This window comes from Gastrolobium bilobum, unplaced genomic scaffold (genome assembly GCF_033153095.1).
Source record: "Gastrolobium bilobum isolate Gb01-03AN ecotype WA unplaced genomic scaffold, APGP_CSIRO_Gbil_v1 utg2779, whole genome shotgun sequence".
In the NCBI taxonomy this organism is placed as follows: Eukaryota; Viridiplantae; Streptophyta; class Magnoliopsida; order Fabales; family Fabaceae; genus Gastrolobium; species Gastrolobium bilobum.
The window spans coordinates 195,034-214,382 of record NW_026897558.1 but is presented as its reverse complement, the minus strand read 5'-3'; the positions used below and the strand labels follow the sequence as shown (position 1 = coordinate 214,382).

The 19,349-nt window shown below is 38.6% G+C and overlaps 2 protein-coding genes and 1 non-coding gene across 3 annotated transcripts; 2 read left to right on the top strand and 1 right to left on the bottom strand.

Moving 5' to 3' along the window:
• Window positions 1-10,800: 10,800 nt before the first annotated feature.
• LOC133308048 (small nucleolar RNA R71) lies at window positions 10,801-10,907 on the bottom strand. The gene has a single exon (XR_009751123.1). It is a non-coding gene; the product is annotated as a small nucleolar RNA R71 (small nucleolar RNA).
• A 1,193-nt stretch (window positions 10,908-12,100) lies between these two features.
• Window positions 12,101-13,042, top strand: LOC133308035 (uncharacterized). The gene is made up of 2 exons (XM_061508616.1): window positions 12,101-12,501; window positions 12,562-13,042. Exons 1-2 carry the CDS (start codon window positions 12,101-12,103, stop codon window positions 13,040-13,042), a joined length of 882 nt encoding a protein of 293 aa, XP_061364600.1.
• Window positions 13,043-14,636: 1,594 nt separating this feature from the next.
• LOC133308034 (uncharacterized) lies at window positions 14,637-16,853 on the top strand. The gene is made up of 4 exons (XM_061508615.1): window positions 14,637-14,684; window positions 14,729-15,009; window positions 15,102-15,735; window positions 16,809-16,853. Exons 1-4 carry the CDS (start codon window positions 14,637-14,639, stop codon window positions 16,851-16,853), a joined length of 1,008 nt encoding a protein of 335 aa, XP_061364599.1.
• The last annotated feature ends 2,496 nt before the right edge of the window (window positions 16,854-19,349 follow it).

Below are 19,349 nucleotides of genomic sequence, written 5' to 3'. Positions count from 1 at the left end.
TGGTACTACCTATGCTAACAAGAAGCATCTGTTTTTCGGTAGCCCGGATCGGAAGAACTCCACAGTTAAGTGTGCTTGACTTGGAGCAATTCTGGGATGGGTGACCGACCTCCTGAGAAGTTTTCCCGGGAAGTGTGCGAGTGAGGAAAAAGCACACTGAAAAGTCTCGTGTTAGTATGTGGGGATAGTCGTTGATTCTTGAAGCGGCCGTGCGTTACAATTTCGACTAACCAGGTCTATTTTGGAATTTAGAGGGATCGAGAGTCAACTTTTTTTTTAAAGATTAAATTAGGTCCTGTAATTTTTATTTTTATTAAGGACTCAATATATATATATATATATATATATATATATATATATATATATATATATTCCAAAAATTTATGTGTTTATGTGTGCACTTGCACACACTTGCATCAAAACATGTCCGCCATTGGCCTTGATATGGCATATAAAGAATGTAAACAATGTCTATATTCACTGTATACGCTAAAATAGTGTGTAGAATTATTATATGGGTTGATTTATATAATAAATAGGACATTAGTGACCTGCATAATTATTACTTTCTTTTCTATGTATATAATGTGGATTTCATTATATGTCTCTATTTTCTTCTCCCCTTAATAACGGTGAATGATGATAAACAAAAAACGAACAAGCACATGAATTTTGGGTAAACAATGCTGCAACCATGTGATAATGTGAAGCTAATAATGTAAACTTATGCGATAGTATGGGTGGTTGTTAGTTTTTGTCTGAGTTGTATTTTTCTTCCTGGATTTTCAGTGAAGAAGAAGCTAAGAAGAAGATTTACAATGTTTCTTTGAGAGATACTTTGGATTTGGATCAATCAATTACAATTTACAGCATAGACTAATTCAATTATTTTCCCACTGAGATCCTTTCCGGCCAAAGTCATTCATCACTCTTTCTTTTTAACATGGTGAATCACTCTACATCATTGATGCATTAATGCCTCCAATTCACATTGTTGCCTAGACACTTTATGTCTAGTATGCCACTTCTATCAAAGGGTCTTTTAAGCTTGTAATGGATCTGGGCTAGGTTAATTGTTTTTCAGGTCACTTGGCTTGCTATGGATTGCCTATAGTATCTGAATAGTCTTCCATTAGGCTGATTAAACCAAAAATGTTTTTTTTTTTAATTTTTGTTTTACTAATGACAGGAGAGAGTTTGCTCTTCTTTTTTTTTTTTTACTCTCCCTACCTATTTCATCCAGCCATTTTTTCTTATATTCATCTTCTTCTTTCCTGTCTTTCCCTTCTTCTTTTTATAACTTTCTTTTCCAATTCATCCCATCTCGACCTTGTCTTTCTATTTTTTTTTAAAGTACAACTTCCACATGTTCATCTTTTCCTTCCTTTCCTTTTACTTCACCATTTTTAGCACGCAAGCCTTCCCCTGCCATACTCTTTTGTCTAATCAGCCTAACGAAAATTAGTCAAAGACTAAGGTTTTCCAATATAGGGTTGGTTGGGCATATAGGATGTAAAATTTATAGGTTGTATAAGCAGAAAAGAACAGGCCAAGGCTCAAAATAAGGTGCAATTGATCAATAAAAGGGTGGTTTTTTGGCTCAATGGTTCATAAATCAAACAATGCCCTTTATCACACAAAAGTTGGCATACTACTCGTCTAGGTGTAATGCGAAATTCAAGACATCAATACACAATGATCACACAACAAGAAAGTATAAGTGTGTAGGCTCAAATGCTTACATGGGTTTTTATGCAGTGGTTCAACATTGAACTAGCCTAAACTGAAATTGTAATATCTCTCATGGCATATCATGTGGTTTTTTTTTTCTAAATGTTGTCTAGAATGGACCACATTCACAAATGACAAAGGATACAAGACAATCATAATTAACTATACAGTAGTAGTTTTCATGTTAAATTATAGTAGGTAAATTGTATCTTCAGCCACCAGCATCTTGGAAGCATGCAAAATTTTAAATTTTTACCAAATTTCAGCATCATAGCATGCATAGTTGACCACTTACTCAAAATACAACATATAAACTAGCATTTAAATCACCCAAACTTAAAATAAAGTTGTGTCCTCACAACAATTAACAAAACATAGTACAGGGGAGAGATCAAATAACTAGAAAAACATGTCATTGAATGAAAAATCACAACATGCCATTACAGTGTATATCAGGTAACCAAATGGTATATTAGTGTATAAAGAAAAGTGATCATGAAACCTGTGAGACCATGAATATGGTCTGCTTCAGATTGTGAAGCTGAGGAGTATGTTGCTTCTGAGACTGAATCCTCCACTTCAAAAACATTGCAGATAGAAGCTGAGATGAAAAGTTGTTCAATTGATCCAAATAGTAGCAAACATATAATGGATTTTATTATTCCTTGCTTCCAAACAATCACAATTACTACAGCATGTATGTTGTAACAAACATAATAGTGGTGATAGCCAGCCTATGTGCATGAGCCATCATGTTGCACCTCTTAGGCCAATTTTGACATCTAGACAAAGACACAATAATATCCAAACAATAATACAATGTAGCATCAGATAATAACAAAAACTAGCTAAACGAAGCCATGAAATGTACACATGATAGCATTTGTACCAGACCAAAATTATATAGCCATCACACAGTTATATCAGAGAATGAAAATCACAAAATATCCTTGTTGTACCAATGAAGTTCGAACAGATGTTCAACAGAGGAAAATGGAAGTAGATATCCTGATACATTATACAACTCCAAACCAAACAACATAACATAGTCAATGTGGTATGGACAATCCCCATGCTCACCAAATAAGGCAACAAAGCCCAACAAAATCTCAACTCAAATAACATGAAAATGAAAATAAAGCATGGTCAAAATCCAAGCATATCAGCATAAACATGCATAATCAACTCAACTCCGGCCTCCTACCGCCAGAGGTATCAACCCCTGAGGTACGTGAACCTGAAAATGTGCCCCAACACGGGGTAAGATCTCTAAAAAGAAATCTCAGTAAGATAAGGAGTCCTCAAGGATCTCTCCACCTCAAGCTCACTCACATGTGCAATATAAGTTCAAAAGCAATATGACAGTATAAGTTCCAAATCCGTGCAATGCAGCATATAACCATGTCATGTGTGTTAGAATCCTACTGGCCAAAGAATAAACATGCAAGATTTACATACGTCTACAACCTACAGTACAAGGAACACCGCTTATACCTCACCCACAGAATCACCATCTTGTATGTCTCCACATACTCAGGCTTACTGTCTAGGTGGAACACCACATACATGTCATAAGGCACTTGCACTTAACAGCTCAATAGCATTTCAATAATCATCATTTCATGAAAAATATCATGCATATAAACCATCCCTCCATGAGGTATGGTGGAACCAACAATGGGCAAAACTGAGGACATGAAAGCTTACCTCGCAAGCTAACAATCCCAAGTCAAAGGTCCACACCAGCCCAAGGTCCAAGCACAACAGAATTACAATCTGTTTAGACCAGAAACATCATCAATATCCACACTTTTTAAGGTTCATTTCATTATGGCAATATTTCCTTTTTCGTTTAGTGCCCTTAGTCTTCTCCCAAAGCCATAAGCCCTTAATCTAAGTGATTCTGACTTAGTTCAATTATTACAGAGGTTCATATTAACCAACCATGGGGTCCTTAACCAACCCACGCTACTGTTTGGACAGCACAGGTCCATCCACAAAATTTCCAAGAATATCCGGATATATCACGGGGCCATATCCGGATATCATATCCGCATATCCATATCCGGATATCACCAACCCCATATCCGGATATCATATCCGAATATCCATATCCGGATATTTGGCGACAAAATGTAGTTTCTGCATTTCGCGAAGATATCCCTTCAAGGTTCCATTTTTAGACACATTTAGGGCAGTGATAATGTTGGTTACTTAATCTTATCATATTACATGCCAAGGCTTGATTTTTAACAAAAAAGCTCATGATCAAAGGTGAGGAACATACCCCAAAGGCTCAAAACAAAAACAAAGTGTGCTATTGGAGCTCTCAATGCAGCTCCAAAAATCTGACTTCACCAAGCCACGAAAATGAGCAACAAGGTTGTCCCTTTCTCTCCAAAGACAACTTCTTGAAGCTTCAAAAGTCAAGGAAAAAGGCTCCCACACCTCAACCCAAGAACTCAGCCCTCACACACTCAAAACTGAGCCTGGACAACTCAGAAAGACATACTCCTCTCCCTCACAATGTTAACCCACACCAAGCCATGGTGTTTTGATGAAGAAAAAGTGAAGAAAAGTGATCACTTGGGCTTTCCCTTGAAGAAGGATGAAGGTGGCAAGAGAGTATACCAAGTTATATGAAATGGAGGCACGTAGGAATAAGAATTTCTGACCTAGGAGCTTGTGCCATGTCTATTTATACTCGTATTAAATTTTAATCGTCGGTATTTACACTAATAGTTTCGCTAATCGTTTTAATCTAAAACTTTAGATTCTGAACCTAGCCATTTTTCTAGGATTTGTCATATTTTTATTATAATTTTCGCAGCACTTTGCCGATACGCGCTTTTACGTAGCCGGTATCAGTCCTGACTTCAGTTCTCATTATTTCGACTCCAAACTTAGTACACTTGACCTACATAATATTCTAGGAATATTCATACACTTATTATGATTTTTCGGAATACTTCATCGGTACGCAATTATACCGTGCAGCAGAATCGGTATCTGCATTTTCATCAGAAAAGCGACTTTCAACATTATTAAGCCCTTATAATAATTATTTAAGTCTCCTCATATTTATTCTACGTCAAATATGGAATTATTTCATAAACTCACATTTAATTAATTAAATTCCAAAATTAACAGTGCGGGTTCTTACATGGTTCGTCTACTTGTGAAACTTGAATACAAGAACGACATGAGCATGATTGAACACCTCAACACCTACAAAGGTATTGTGAATCAGCTGTCTAAAGCCGAGATGAAAATTGATGATGAGATGTAGGTTTTGCTGCTATTGAGCTCGTTGCCAGAAAGTTGGGATACTCTGTTGGTGACATTAAGCAACTCGACTCCTGATGAAAAATTGAAGATGGATGTCGTGACATACAACCTCCTGAATGAGGAATCCAGGAGAAGGGAACGAGGTGTAACCAGCACATCTGAGGAAAACGTGACCGAAAATAGAGGAATGTCCGATGCCCGGATTACGACAAGTTCATAGGTCGGTCTAGGCCGAAATACGAACTAAAGTGCTTTTATTGTGAGAAGCCCAGTCATGAGAAGCCAAACTGCAAGACTCTGCAGAAAGATGAGAAGAACGACACTGTGAAGATAGATTATATCATTCCAAAGAAAAAAAAAAACAAGAGCACCACAACGGTGGCTGCCAACTCGGATGCCGAGATATTTCTCCTTCTTGAAGACAATTATTTTAATGTTGCATATGATGACTACACCTGGATTGTTGACTCTGGTGCCTCTTTCCACGTTACTCAACACAAAGGTTTTATCTCCTCTTACCTAGGTGGTGATTTTGGAGTCGTGAAGATGGGAAATCAGGTGACCAGCAAGATTGTTGGTGTCGGTGATAAGACCCTAACCACAGATGTTAGGTGCCGACTTGTGTTGAAAGATGTAAAGCATGTTTATGACATGCGACTAAACCTAATCTTAGTAGGCAAGCTTGATGATGTCGGGTTAGTGAACTACTTTAGTAGTGGTAGATGAAAGTTGGCCAAGGAAAAGTTGGTTGTTGCCCGAGGCAAGAAGGAAGGCTCCTTGTACGTGATGCAAGGAAAGATAAATGGTGGTGAAGCCAACTCTGGCCGAGATAGATCTAGCTTGGAGCTATGGAACAAGCGCCTCGGCCATAGGAGCGAAAAAAGGGCTCCAAATTCTGAACAAGAAAAGATTATTGACTGGGTTGAAAGGTCAAGTGCTAGAGAGCTGCACGCACTGCCTAGCTGGAAAGCAGCACCAGGTTTCTTTTGTAAGACCGGATTAACCTAGATGATGCAGGTATATTCTTGACCTCGTCCATACTGATGTCTGCTCCATGTCGGAAAGATACCTTAGAGGAGCTCAATATTTTATTTCTTTTATTGATGATCACTCCCACAAAGTGTGGGTATCACTACAAGAAAAAATCTTATTAGTGGCAAAATTTTATGAAATTTTGTCACAAATTCCTACGTCGCAAGTAAATTTCGTCATAAATTCCTGTGTCGCAATTTTATTTGTGACGAAATTTGATTATTTGTGTCGAAAATTGTCATTTGTGACAAAATTTATGACAAAAATTTTTCGTCACAAATAAACTTTTTTCTTGTAGTGTATATTTGTTGAAAAATAAAGTGATGGTTCGAAAGACTGCACCATAGTCATACTATGGTGCGTATACATGGGTGGAAAACAAAAAAATTCCACAGCGGAAGCATAGACCATCTATACAACCCATGTATGAATGCTTTACGTTGAAACGATAGGGTTTCAGAATTACCTTTTCACTTGTAGGCGCAAAAGGATGACGCCATCCAATGGTGATCCACACGGTTATCTCCTTCTTGCTAGCGAGAACTCTTTCTCCTTGATCCCTCCTTATCCTTGGTGGCTGGTTAGGCGCATGCAAGGAAGAGGCTACCAAGTGTTTGGATTATTTTTCTCAAGACTATAATGGTGTCTTGAGGTTAGGTGATGGTGCAACAAGAGAGAGAGAAGGAAAGGTTGGAGCTTTTTCTTTTTCGAATTCTACACACACATAGGAGAGATGATGCATCAGGATTTTATAAAAAACTGATCAACCACATAAGCCCCTCCTATGATTAGGCGCACAAGTTAAAGTGATGAGAGAGACTTTCCTTGATTCTCTCCATCTCATTATGCGCCCCACATCAGCTCCCTTTAATTAGGCGCACACATTAAAAGGATGAGAGAGACTTTCCTTGATTCACTCCCTTTAATTATGTGCCCCTTTAATACCTTTTCTTTCCTCAGAAATTTTGTTGCAACGGTATTCATTTAAATTCCGAATTCAAATGAAAGAGTAGTTGAGAGAATCTTCATCCAATCTCTATTGGATTATTCCTTTAAATAATTTTAAATTATTCTCAACAACCTAACCTCATAGAATTTAAAATTCAAATTCAAATTTCAAATTCCAATTTGAAATTTAAACTCAAATATAAATTCAATATTATCCAAGTTCGTAATTCGAATTCGAAATTCAAATTTCAAATTTCAGATTTCAAATTCAAATTTCAAAATTCAAATTTCAAAAATTCAAATTTGCCCAAACCTTATTTTGGTCAAGTCAACTCTTTGACTTACTAGGATTCATGCCCCAAGGCTTCTTTGGCCTATCATCATATTTGGGCTCATTAGTGGAGGAAACTCTTTCACCAATAATGCCCCAAAAGGGCGCATGGATCAAGTGGGCTTGGAGTCCCTACTCCAACCCAACTTGACTCATAGTCTTGACAAAGCCCAATAACTCATTATTGGTCCAAACTTGCTATAACTTACAATAAAGAATAACCTTTGTGTGTGACCCATTAGGCCCAATTAGTTACTGACATAAATAAACTTGAACCATTTAAACACCTTTAAAAGGCCCAATCCATTTAATGACTACATGATACAATAACAATGCTCTGTAGCCCCAGAACTAATTGAGTTGATCAAGTGATCTACCTTTCTAATTTGGATACCGTGCCAGCATTATCCCTCACATCGCCATTCACATTTAGTCGAGAGCAAGGATAGAGTATCATCTCTCTTTATTGACTAAATATAATATTTCACTGGAACTAGGAATCTTCTTCTATTGACTCTAAGACAGATCATGACTCTTCATGATCTCTTACTATGCATAGATTCCCGAGTCAACTAGATGTCATCTCAGCCCTACCCGTCTTTGTGAACGACTAATCCCTTATAGGGAATTGTGAGTCCTTTCGGCATGTCCATCTATACTCATGTATTCGAGTTATACCCAAGAGTACACTGTTCTCCCTATTTTTCAGGCGGATAGAGTTGTACAGTCAAAGTATAACTCTAGGACATAGTATTCGATGACATCCTAAAGTCTAGGACGATCTGCACTACCAAACGTTCAGAGATTTTTCAAATCTAATGATACTCTCTATAATGAATCCTTGTGGAGTCTCTAAGCGGGTCAATTCAGTGCTATCTGTTCTCCAACAGATCCACCCACGACATCAGCTAAGGCATCAGCATGCCTGCATTCCATGAGGTCCTTACCTTGTATCTCCATACAAGTAGATGATGTCGTACTAGTCTTATTGAGATCACCAATACCCTTTCTTGGTGATTCAAGACAAGGAACAGATTTTTAGGTAATAGACATTCAGTGTCCTCGAGTCCTCATGATCATGATCCCTATCATAGATCCCCGAGTGAACACCTGCTATATTCCTAGGGTCTTTATCTTTAAGCGCATGTTAACAATAAAATATTAGCGAGACATAAATATGATAAAGATAAAGTTTGCTCAAATTTATTAATCATGATATACCAAATAGAAAAAGGTGTTCATCTGATAAAACAGATTGTCTCTAGGACACCTATATACTAACAATGTACTCAAGCCTTTAAAGAGTTCCATGCTATGGTGGAAAGGGAGACTGACAATAAATTGAAGGTGGTCCGATCTGACAATGGTGGTGAGTATTGCGGCCCATTTAATGCATATTGCTAAGTGGCCAGGATTCGACTTGAGAAGATGCTCCCAAAAATTCCTCAGCTGAATGGACTTGTGATAAACCCTTGGTTTATAAGGTTTTTAAGCATGAATTAGCTTAATTTGTGTGATTAAATGGATGGAAAAGAGGGTCAATGTCCTGGAAAGTTCTAAATACAAGTTCTGAAAGTTTTGTTAAAAATTTATATTGTTCTTGTAGGGAAATGAAGCTCAAGAAGCAAATGAGAGAAGGAAGAAGATTATGAAGAATGGTAGAATTCTAAGTGTTGAGCGTTAAAACGTCCAAAGCGAACGTTTTAGCGCGCAGCTACAAAATGAAGCCAAAAATTGCTGGGGCCGAGTGCGAAAACGTCCAATGCAAAAGTTTTAGCACTTTGTTGTTCAAAAAGATTCTGGTCTTGAACGCTAAAACGTTCAAGTCAAAGGTTTTAGCGCTGAGGACAGTTGAAAGCAGTTGGGCATCCGTCAAAGTTGAATGCTAAAACGTCCAACAGGGAACGTTTTAGCGCCCATGTCAGTTTTTGGATGTTATTCAGTTAGAATTTGTAAACTATAAAAGGGAAAAGAGCCTTCACACTTGAGAGAGATCCTCTGATCTGACTTTTTACTCTCTGAAATTCTAAATTCCTTAGGCCCTAGTATTGTATTAGTTTAGTGTACTTTATGTAATTGTGATTGAAGATTGAAGATTCAACATCATGACAATGGAGTTTGATCTTTCCTCTTCTCTTGTTATTTCTTTTTTCTATGTCTGAGTAGAGTCCTTTGTAGTCTGATTTCAATGGAACTCAAAGATGAATTTATGTATGATTGATTGAATATTTTGATTATCTTTTATGTGATGATATGGAATTGTCTTTATCAATTCTTTTCATTAAGGGGGTAGTGTAGAACAGGAATGTTTACATTATTTCTGCAACTGGCAAGTTCATCATCAGTGTTCTAGTATTCAAGGGATTGGAACTAGGACTTTGATGTAATCTTTAAAATCTTAGTGCTTAATGTATGTATTAAGAAGGGAATCACCAAGGGATTGGGGTTCTTGATTAATGTATCAACCAAGGTAGTAAGGGATTACATCTTGGTGATAATAAAAAGGTTGATTGACATCACATAGAAGATAATTCATAATGGGATTGATTCTTACATAAGTTTATAGTTGAGGGACATTGATTTCTTACTACTTGTTGTAAAATTATAATTCACATTTTAGTTATTGTATCAAGTTCAAATACAATTCAATTTCTGGTGACAATTATCAATGCATTCAATGAATTCTTGTTTGATTCAACTTAATTATAAATGGTTAGTTGGTGTTTGAACACAAATCCTCGTGGGAACGATCTTTACTTATCATTTTATTACTTGTACGACTATTACACTTGCTAAAGTTGCAACAAGTTTTTGGCGTCGTTGCCAGGGATTTGTTCTTTCAACATTGACAGACACCATTAATATTTGAGATTGAATTTTTATTATTTTCAGCAATTTATATTTATGTGTGAAGTTTTGTTCAAATCTAATTCTGGTGTATGCGAGGTACTATTAATCCAAACTCTTTGTTGTTTGCTCCAGAATTAGAAAAGACAATTAGGAAGAGCAGAAAGGCAGCAAGACAAAGAAAGCTACAAGAAAGGGGTGAATCCAGTGTGACAGTTCAAGAAGAGGTCATGGCAGAAAATCACATTCCACCACCACAGAGGACATTGGGAGATTACATGACTCCCACTGTCATTCCACCGATTGGGCGTGTTGTTCGACCCATTGTGGAGCCCAACAACTTTGAGTTGAAACCTGCATTAGTACAATTGGTGCAGAAAGAACAATTTTCTAGCACCAGTGCTGAAGACCCGTATCTGTACATTGAGAATTTCTTACTGTTGAGCGATACAGTGAAGATCAATGGTGTGACTAGAGATTCTATCTTGTTAAGATTGCTCACTCATTCACTAAAGGATGATGCAAGAAGATGGTTACAATCATTACCTCAAGGGAGTATCACAACTTGGGATGATCTGCAGACTAAGTTTTTAGCCCGGTTCTTTTCAGCATCAAAGAGGGCAAAATTAAAGGATGAGGTTACAGGGTTCAAACAAAAAGAATTAGAGTCTATCTATGAAGCTTGGGAGAGGTTCAAAACACTCTTGAGGAAATGTCCACAACATGGAATCGAAATGTGGAATCAAGCAGCAATATTTCTCCAAGGGTTGACAACCAACACTAGAACATTGGTGAATGCCACAGCTGGTGGTTCATTGACAACCAAGACTCCTCAGGAAGCCCTTGAAATATTTGAATCTCTAGCATCTCAAGAGTTTGACAATGCTCCAGTAAATGACAGAAGAACGGGAATTATAAACTTGATGGTTATGATGCTTTGTTAGCCAAGAATGATCAGATGATGCAAATGCAAAAACAACAACAACAACAGTTGGATGCTCTCACTAAGCAGCTATCTTCTCAAAAGGTTGCTTCTGTAGACACTAATCCTGTGTGTGCAATTTGTGGGAAAAGCCATGTTACAGAAGATTATGATTATGGGGGATCTGCCGAACAAGCAGAAGTGAATGGGGTATGGTATGATCAGAGGAACCAGAACAACTAGCGGAAAAATTTGTATGTTCCACCATGGAAGAATAGGAATCAACACCCAGGGTTCAATGATAGTTCTAATCATCAGTTAAATCCTCCATTGCATCCTCCTCCACCACATTCTTCACAACAAGTTGATACCTCTGCATGGGAGGAAGCTTTTGCCTAGTTATCTAAGACGGCCCAAGAATATATTCAGGATTCAAATTCTTTCAGAGAAGAAACTTATGCATTCATGCAAGAGACAAAAACATCATTCAGGAACCAGGAAGCATCCATCCAGAATTTGGAGACCCAAATTGGTCAGCTGTCCAGGCAGATATCTGAGAGACCACAGGGAAAGTTCCCTGGTGATACAATGGTGAATCCCAAGGAGCATTGCAAATCTATTATTACCAGAAGTGGGCTTGTACTTCAACCAGTTAAAAAGAAAGTGGAAGAAAAGAAAGTGGAGGAAGAAGTTGTTGTTGAAGATGATGTAGTCGAAAATGATGAAAGAGAAAAAGTTAAGGAAGATAAGAAAGAAGATGAAGTAGTTGTTGAAAACAACTCTTCACCCAAGAAGTTGATGAAGTGGGAGAAGAAGAAAATGGCTGACAAGCAAGACCAGCCAATTAATCTATCTCCATTGCCAAAGTTCCTTATCCTTAGAGGTTGAAGCAAGAAATTCAGAAACAACATTATGCAAGGTTTCTGGATATTTTCAAAAAATTACAGATTAACATTCCATTTGCTGAAGCCTTGGAAAACATGCCTCACTATGCAAAATTTATGAAGGATCTTTTGTCTAAGAAGAGGAAGTTGAAAGATGGTGAGACTGTGGCTTTAACAGAGGAATGTAGCGCCTTGATTCAAAAGAAGCTTCCTCCAAAGTTAAAGGACCCAGGTAGTTTCAGCATTTCTGTTGCTATTGGAGATGTGGAAGTAGGAAAAGCACTTTGTGACTTGGGAGCCAGTTTAAATTTGATGCCACTATCTGTCTGCAGAGCTTTGGGGATTAACAAGTTGAAAGCCACTAATGTTATTCTACATTTAGCAGATAGATCAATTAAGAGACCAGAAGGGGTGGTAGAAGATGTTCTGGTCAAGGTGGATAAATTCATTTTCCCTGTAGATTTTGTAATACTAGATATGGGAGAGAAGGATACTGAAAGTCCTCTACTCCTAGGGAGGCCATTTTTAGCCACTACAAGATATTTGATTGATGTTGAACAAGGAAAGTTGATGTGAAGGGTGAATGAAGAAACAATCACCATTGATGTGTTTGAAGCTATTAAACATTCTGTTGATGTGGAGGATTGTTTCAAAATTGATATCATACAGGAGGTTGTGAAAGAAGTGATAGGAGAAGAAAACTCTTCACTTGAGGGAGACAAATTCAAGGAGGAAACAAGTGTGGAATACTATGCGGAAGAACCGAAAGTAGAAGAGCTGGAAAAGAAAATAGATGATATTCCTAAGGGAGCACCCAAGGTGGAACTTAAAGAACTTCCATCAAATCTCAAGTATGTGTTTCTTGGAGATGATCAAACATACCCAGCCATTATTAATGCATTGTTGTCTGAAGGGGAGGAAGTAAAGTTGATTGAAGTTCTTAAAAAGAACAAGACATCTATAGGATGGTCATTTTCAAACCTCAAGGGTATCAACCCTTCTTTCTGCACTCATAAAATATTGATGGAAGATGAGGTTAAACCAGTAAGGCAACCATAGAGAAGACTCAACCTTATTATGAAGGAGGTAGTGAGGAAGGAAGTGGTGAAGTTGCTTGATGCTGGAATGATCTACCCTATTTCAGATAGTGCTTGGGTGAGTCAAGTGCAGACAGTGCCCAAGAAAGGAGGAATGACTGTTGTGAGGAATGAGAATAATGAATTAATTACCACAAGAACAGTCACTGGTTGGAGAATGTGCATAGATTACCAGACACTCAACTTAGCAACCCGGAAGGATCATTTCCCTATTCCATTCCTAGATCAAATGCTAGAGAGATTGGCAGGACATGCTTTCTACTGCTTTCTAGATGGATACTCAGGCTACAACCAGATAGCTGTGGCTCCAGAAGATCAGGAGAAAACTGCATTCACTTGCCCATATGGAATCTTTGCATACCAGAGGATGCCTTTCGGCTTATCTAAGGCACCAACGACTTTTCGAAGGTGCATACTTTCCATATTCTCTGACATGGTAGAAAAATGCATTGAAATTTTTATGGATGATTTTTCTGTATTTGGTCCTACTTTTGATGCCTGTCTAGAAAATTTGGATAGTGTTTTAAAAAGATGCCAAGATTGTAATATTGTGTTGAATTGGGAAAAGTGTCACTTCATGGTGACAAAGGGTATTGTTTTAGGACACAAGGTGTCCAGAAGAGGAATTGAAGTGGATAAAGCCAGAATCTCTGTTATTGAGAAACTTCCCCCTCCCATAAATGTCAAAGGTGTGAGAAGTTTTCTTGGTCATGCAGGATTTTATAGACGCTTTATAAAATAATTTTCAAAGATTGCAAAACTTTTATGCAAATTGTTGGTGAAGGAACAAGAGTTTGTGTTTACTGATGAATGCCTGCATGCATTTAACATTCTGAAAGAAAAATTGATCACTGCACCAATAATCATGGCACCTGATTTTTCACTACCTTTTGAGCTGATGTGTGATGAAAGTGATTATGCTGTGGGAGTGGTACTAGGCCAAAGAAATGACAAATTATTGCATGTCATTTGCTATGCCAGTAAAATTCTTATTGATGCACAGAAGAATTATGCTACTTCAGAAAAGGAATTATTGGCTATTGTGTATGCATTTGACAAATTTAGGTCATATCTGCTAGGTTCAAAGGTGATTGTTTACACTAACCATGCAGGTTTGAAGTATTTGTTAACTAAGCAGGATGCTAAGCCCAAGTTACTCCGGTGGATGTTACTTCTACAAGAGTTTGAAGTGGAAATCAAAGATAAAAAGGGAGTTAAAAACTTGGTGGCTGATCACTTATCCAGGATCACAGAGAAAAATCTACAAGAAGGACCGGAAGTGGTAATTAAAGAAGAGTTTCCTGATGAGAAAATACTGGCCATAAGCACTGTTTCCAAGTTGGTGCAGGATCAAGTTTTGAAAATTAATACTCCACCGTGGTTTGCTGATTTTGCAAATTACAAAGCTGCTGGAGCAATGCCTAAAGATTTCACATGGCAACAGAGAAAGAAATTTCTGCATGATGTAAGGAGATATATTTGGGATGAACCATACCTCTTCTACAGGTGTTCAGATGGGGTAATCAGAAGATGTATTCCAGAGGAGGAACAACAAGATGTCTTATGGCACTGTCATGGTTCAGCCTATGGTGGACACTTTGCAGGTGAAAGAACTGCAGCAAAAGTCTTGATGAGTGGTTTTTATTAGCCAACATTGTACAAGGATGCAAGGAAGTATGTGGAAGCCTGTGACAACTGCCAACAGACTGGTAATATATCCAGGAGACATGAAATGCCATTGAACAATATACTAGAGGTGGAAATCTTTGATGTTTGGGGTATGGATTTCATAGGACCCTTTCCCTCTTCTTACTCCAATAAGTACATCCTGGTGGCGGTGGATTATGTATCAAAATGGGTTGAAGCCATAGCTACACAAACTAATGACTCTGGGGTTGTGATCGCCTTTCTGAAAAAGAATATCTTTGTGTGATTTGGAGTTCCGAGAGCCATAATCAGTGATGGGGAACACATTTTGACAACCGGTTGGTAGAAGTTGTTCTTGCAAAATATGGAGTCAGGCATAAGATAAGTACCCCGTACCACCCACAGACTTGTGGTGAAGTTGAGATTTCCAACAGAGAACTTAAACGTATATTGGAAAAGACTGTTGGAAATGCTAGGACTCAATGGTCTAAGAAACTTGATGACACTTTATGGGCTTATCGTATAGCAGTCAAGACTCATATTGGAATGTCTCAATTTCAGTTGTTATTTGGGAAAGCATGGCATCTACCGGTGGGATTGGAAAACAGAGCATTAGGGGCTGTTAAGTTTTTAAACTTTGATTCCAAAGCAGCAAGAGAGAAAAGGCTACTTCAATTAGATGAACTGGATGAATTTCGTCTTTCTGCATATGAAAGTGAAAGCTTATACAAAGAAAAGACCAAGCTATGGCATCACAGGAAAATCACACCTAGGGATTTCAAGGTGGGCAACCAAGTTCTGATGTTAAATTCCAGGTTGAAGCTATTCCCAGGAAAGTTAAAGTCCAGATGGTCTGGACCATTTGTGGTGAAGGATATGAAATCTTATGGAGCGGTGGAAATTAGTTCCTTGGATTCTGACCGAAGCTTTACTGTCAATGGTCAGAGGTTGAAGTTATACATTGGGAGTGTTGTAGACAGGCAACTTCTTACAGTTGCCTTGATGGAGGTAAGTTGAGGAAGAAACGTCAGGCTCGTGATGTTAAACACGCGCTGAGTGGGAGGCAACCCACTATATCAGGTATGTGATAATTAATATTAATAATATTATGTCCTCAAAAAAAATTAGAACATTTGGAAAATTTGCCAAGTGATGGGCGCTAAAACTTTCAGTCTTGAATGTTTTAGCGGTACAGAGATGCATCACAATGCAAAAATCTGGCCCAAAGCTCTAAAATTTTCGGATTGACCATTTTAGCGCGCCATAAAGGCATCACTGTGCAAGCACTCTGGTCCAGAGCGCTAAAACGTGTTGTTTGACCGTGTTAGCGCGCTGATGCACACAACCATGTGCATATTTTTCTGGTCTCAGGCGCTAAAACATTTTGGTTGAATGTTTTAGCGCCGCGTCACTTATTTGATTTCTACGGTTATATTCCATCAATCCCTCACTCTCTCCTTCCTTTATTCACTCTCCCATTTTTATATTGTCGAATTTCTCTCTTTCTCTTCTACATTCACCTAATCATATTCTACCAAGGTATGTTATCCTCATCTTTTCTCTTTTCGAAATATATTCTTCATCTTTTTGTATCATTTTCATTTTCATATCATCTTTTTGTATCATTTTCATTTCATCCTCATCTCGCACGATCCCATGTTTTATTTTTGATAGCAAGTCCTTGGTTTGTAAGTAATTCTGGATTAGTGTTATTTTTGGGATGAAAAGCATATCCAATTATCGAGTTCCCATTATGCATTTGCACACACACACCAAGTGTTTGTTAAATTTCCTGACCCAGAAATTACCATAGCGCTAAAACGCTTGCCAGCCAACGTTTTAGCACTCCACCATTTTGTACCACGAAATTGCCAGGATGCTAAAACGCTCTCTGTGCACGTTTTAGCGCCCTGGCCCTGATACATGCATGATTTTAGGCTGCTAGTATGGCATTGTAGGGGTTGTTTTCTTTCATATTTTTGGATCCATCTCCACTACTTCTTTCAAATCTAAATCTGGTTGTGATCCATTATCTCTCAATTGCTTTGATTGATTGACTGACTTTTCCTTTCATGTTGTAGAACCATGTCTTCACCACCCAAGAAGACCGGCAAGAAGAGGGCTAGGGTGACCAAGGGCAAGGAGCCTGCACCTCCACCTAATTTTGATGATAGATTATGGAAAAGTGCCGCCCATGAAGTCAGGTTTAATGAGAAGACTTCTTCTAGGCCCTTTTTTCCGAGAGAGGAAATTGGTCTTGGACAAGGTTGAATACCCTGACTTTCAATCCCAGTTGATCAAGAGGCAATGGAAGACTTTTGGCATGATGCTGGACAATAGCAGTCAAGCTATTTGTCGGGAGTTCTATGCTAATGCTTATAACGGGGATGAAGGTGGCAAGCGCCATTTTGTCAGTATGGTTCGGGGGAAGAAGGTGAAGTATGATGCTCATACCATCCAGAAACTTTTAAAGATCACACATTGTGACTACATCCAGAACCAAAATTGTCAGTTCAAGAAAACTTGGGAACAGATTGACATTCCCCTAAGGAGAAGCAACCCTGATTTTAAAACTTGGACCAAGTTGGGAGCAACTGAGCCTGTTTTTCAAACCATAGCCAAGCCCAATGAAAAATGGCATATGATGAAGGATGAGGTAAATCCCAAGTTGCTATGGTTAAGGCAGTTAAATGGCCAGGCCAGAGTGTGGTTTCGAATGTATTGTCTTCCTCCAACCAGGCAGAAGTTATTATGATGCGAGCTGTGCTGATTTACACCATCATGACTGGGAAGAAAGTAGAACTTCCTATCATTCTTCAAGATAGTATTTATGACATGGCCCATTTTGATAGCAGTTCTGCCGCACTGGGTCACAGTTCTTTGATCCAGCATCTATGTCAGCGAGCTGGTGTTGACATTTCTGATAATGGGGCGCAGGTAAAGTGGCACCCTGAAATTAATGCAAAGATGATCACCAATCAGCTCAAGATTGGAGGAGGAGCAGCCACCGGTTTGACACCGGGAAGGAAGAACATGACAGAGGCTGAGTCCGCGTCCACACGGCAGAAGAGATCAGGGGAGCAGTGGCTGGTCAACACTGAGGTTCGTTTGGGGTGTTTACGCCACTGTCTCAAGCTCATGCAGACGAGCCAGAGATCATTTCTGACCCAGATGCTGACAGCCCTTTGTGAGGCCGAGGGCGTAAAGCCGGCTGCATTTCAGGCTGAGGATTATCCTCATTTTGAGGAGGAGGACGCATTTGAGGCTGCTGCTACAGCATTCTTTGAGGAGCATGCTGATGAGGAAGAGGCTATGATGGCTGCCATGGGTACTGATGCTACGCCTGCTGCTGATTCGACTGCTGGAGATCAGCCTTCTGCTGGAGATCAGACTGAGGATCAAACTGCTGATGATGATTACACACTGCTACCTACTGCAGATCAAGGATCAGATCCTCTTACCTCAGATGAGGAGGACTCAGAGTCTCAAATTTACTCTTGACTGTCCTCCACTTTAGTTTCTGATATTTTCATTTTAGTTTATTTTAGTTGTATTTTTTTGTTAGTTTTCTTTTGTAATTCGGTGTAGTACATTGGGATATTCATTGTTTTTGCATGATGCACATTGCGATAGTACTGATGCTATTGGTTTATATTGTATGTGTTTCATTGATCAATTGCTGTTTTAGATTTAAATTAGTTGCTGGGGACAACAACATTTAAATCTAGGAATTGGGTGTGATTGAATGGCATGCAAACTTCATGGAGATGTCACACAAATTGATGAGCCAAAACAGGGAAACATCTCAATCTTTCTTTTTCTTTTTCTAAGTTTTCTTGTGTGATTTGGATTTCAGATGTGATATTGAATTTGGATTTCAGTTGTGATATGGAATTCAATGAGGATAAGACTGTGAAAGTAAAATGGCCTTGAAGGCCGTAGCATGTGAGAGGGAAATTTTTTTTCATATGCGGAATTACACATGCAATCAAGAATCATGCTTTATGGCATGTGATGTTACCTTTGTTTGTGAGTTCGAAACTCCAAGACGATCAGTGTTAGGTTTGAAGGGTTCAAACCATCTAACGTTGATCCACACCACCCACGTCAAGATGCAAGAACGCTTTCTTGAAGGCCACCAATTGACCATCACAGAGAGGCTTGCTATGCGCTCAATAGGTGAAGAAGGAGGCTAGGTATATGTGTTTAGAAGAGTGAAGTCTCCTGCATGAAAACTTCACAATAGTGGGAATGGTATATAGAAGAATTGGCTAGGGTCTTTTAAAAAACCTTAAGGAGGAACTCACCAACTAGGCGCACAAGAGAGGGAGAGAATTAGTGTATCAAATCAGAATTTTTACTTTACTTATAATGAAAGTGGCACACAAGTGAGGGAGACAAAGGTGGAGTTGTTGCAATTCAAAAATCCCAACAACCTCCCCTTTGAATCCTCATAAGACTAGGTCTTTATCTAGTCAAAATTCTGAACCAATGGTCATCATATGACCACCAATTCATACGCCCCTATTCAGCCCAAAAAGGGTCCAGATACATTTGAGCTGTTGCATTCAAGTTTGAACCAACTAGCTCACTGATTCTCTCAACAACCAAATCTGATTGGA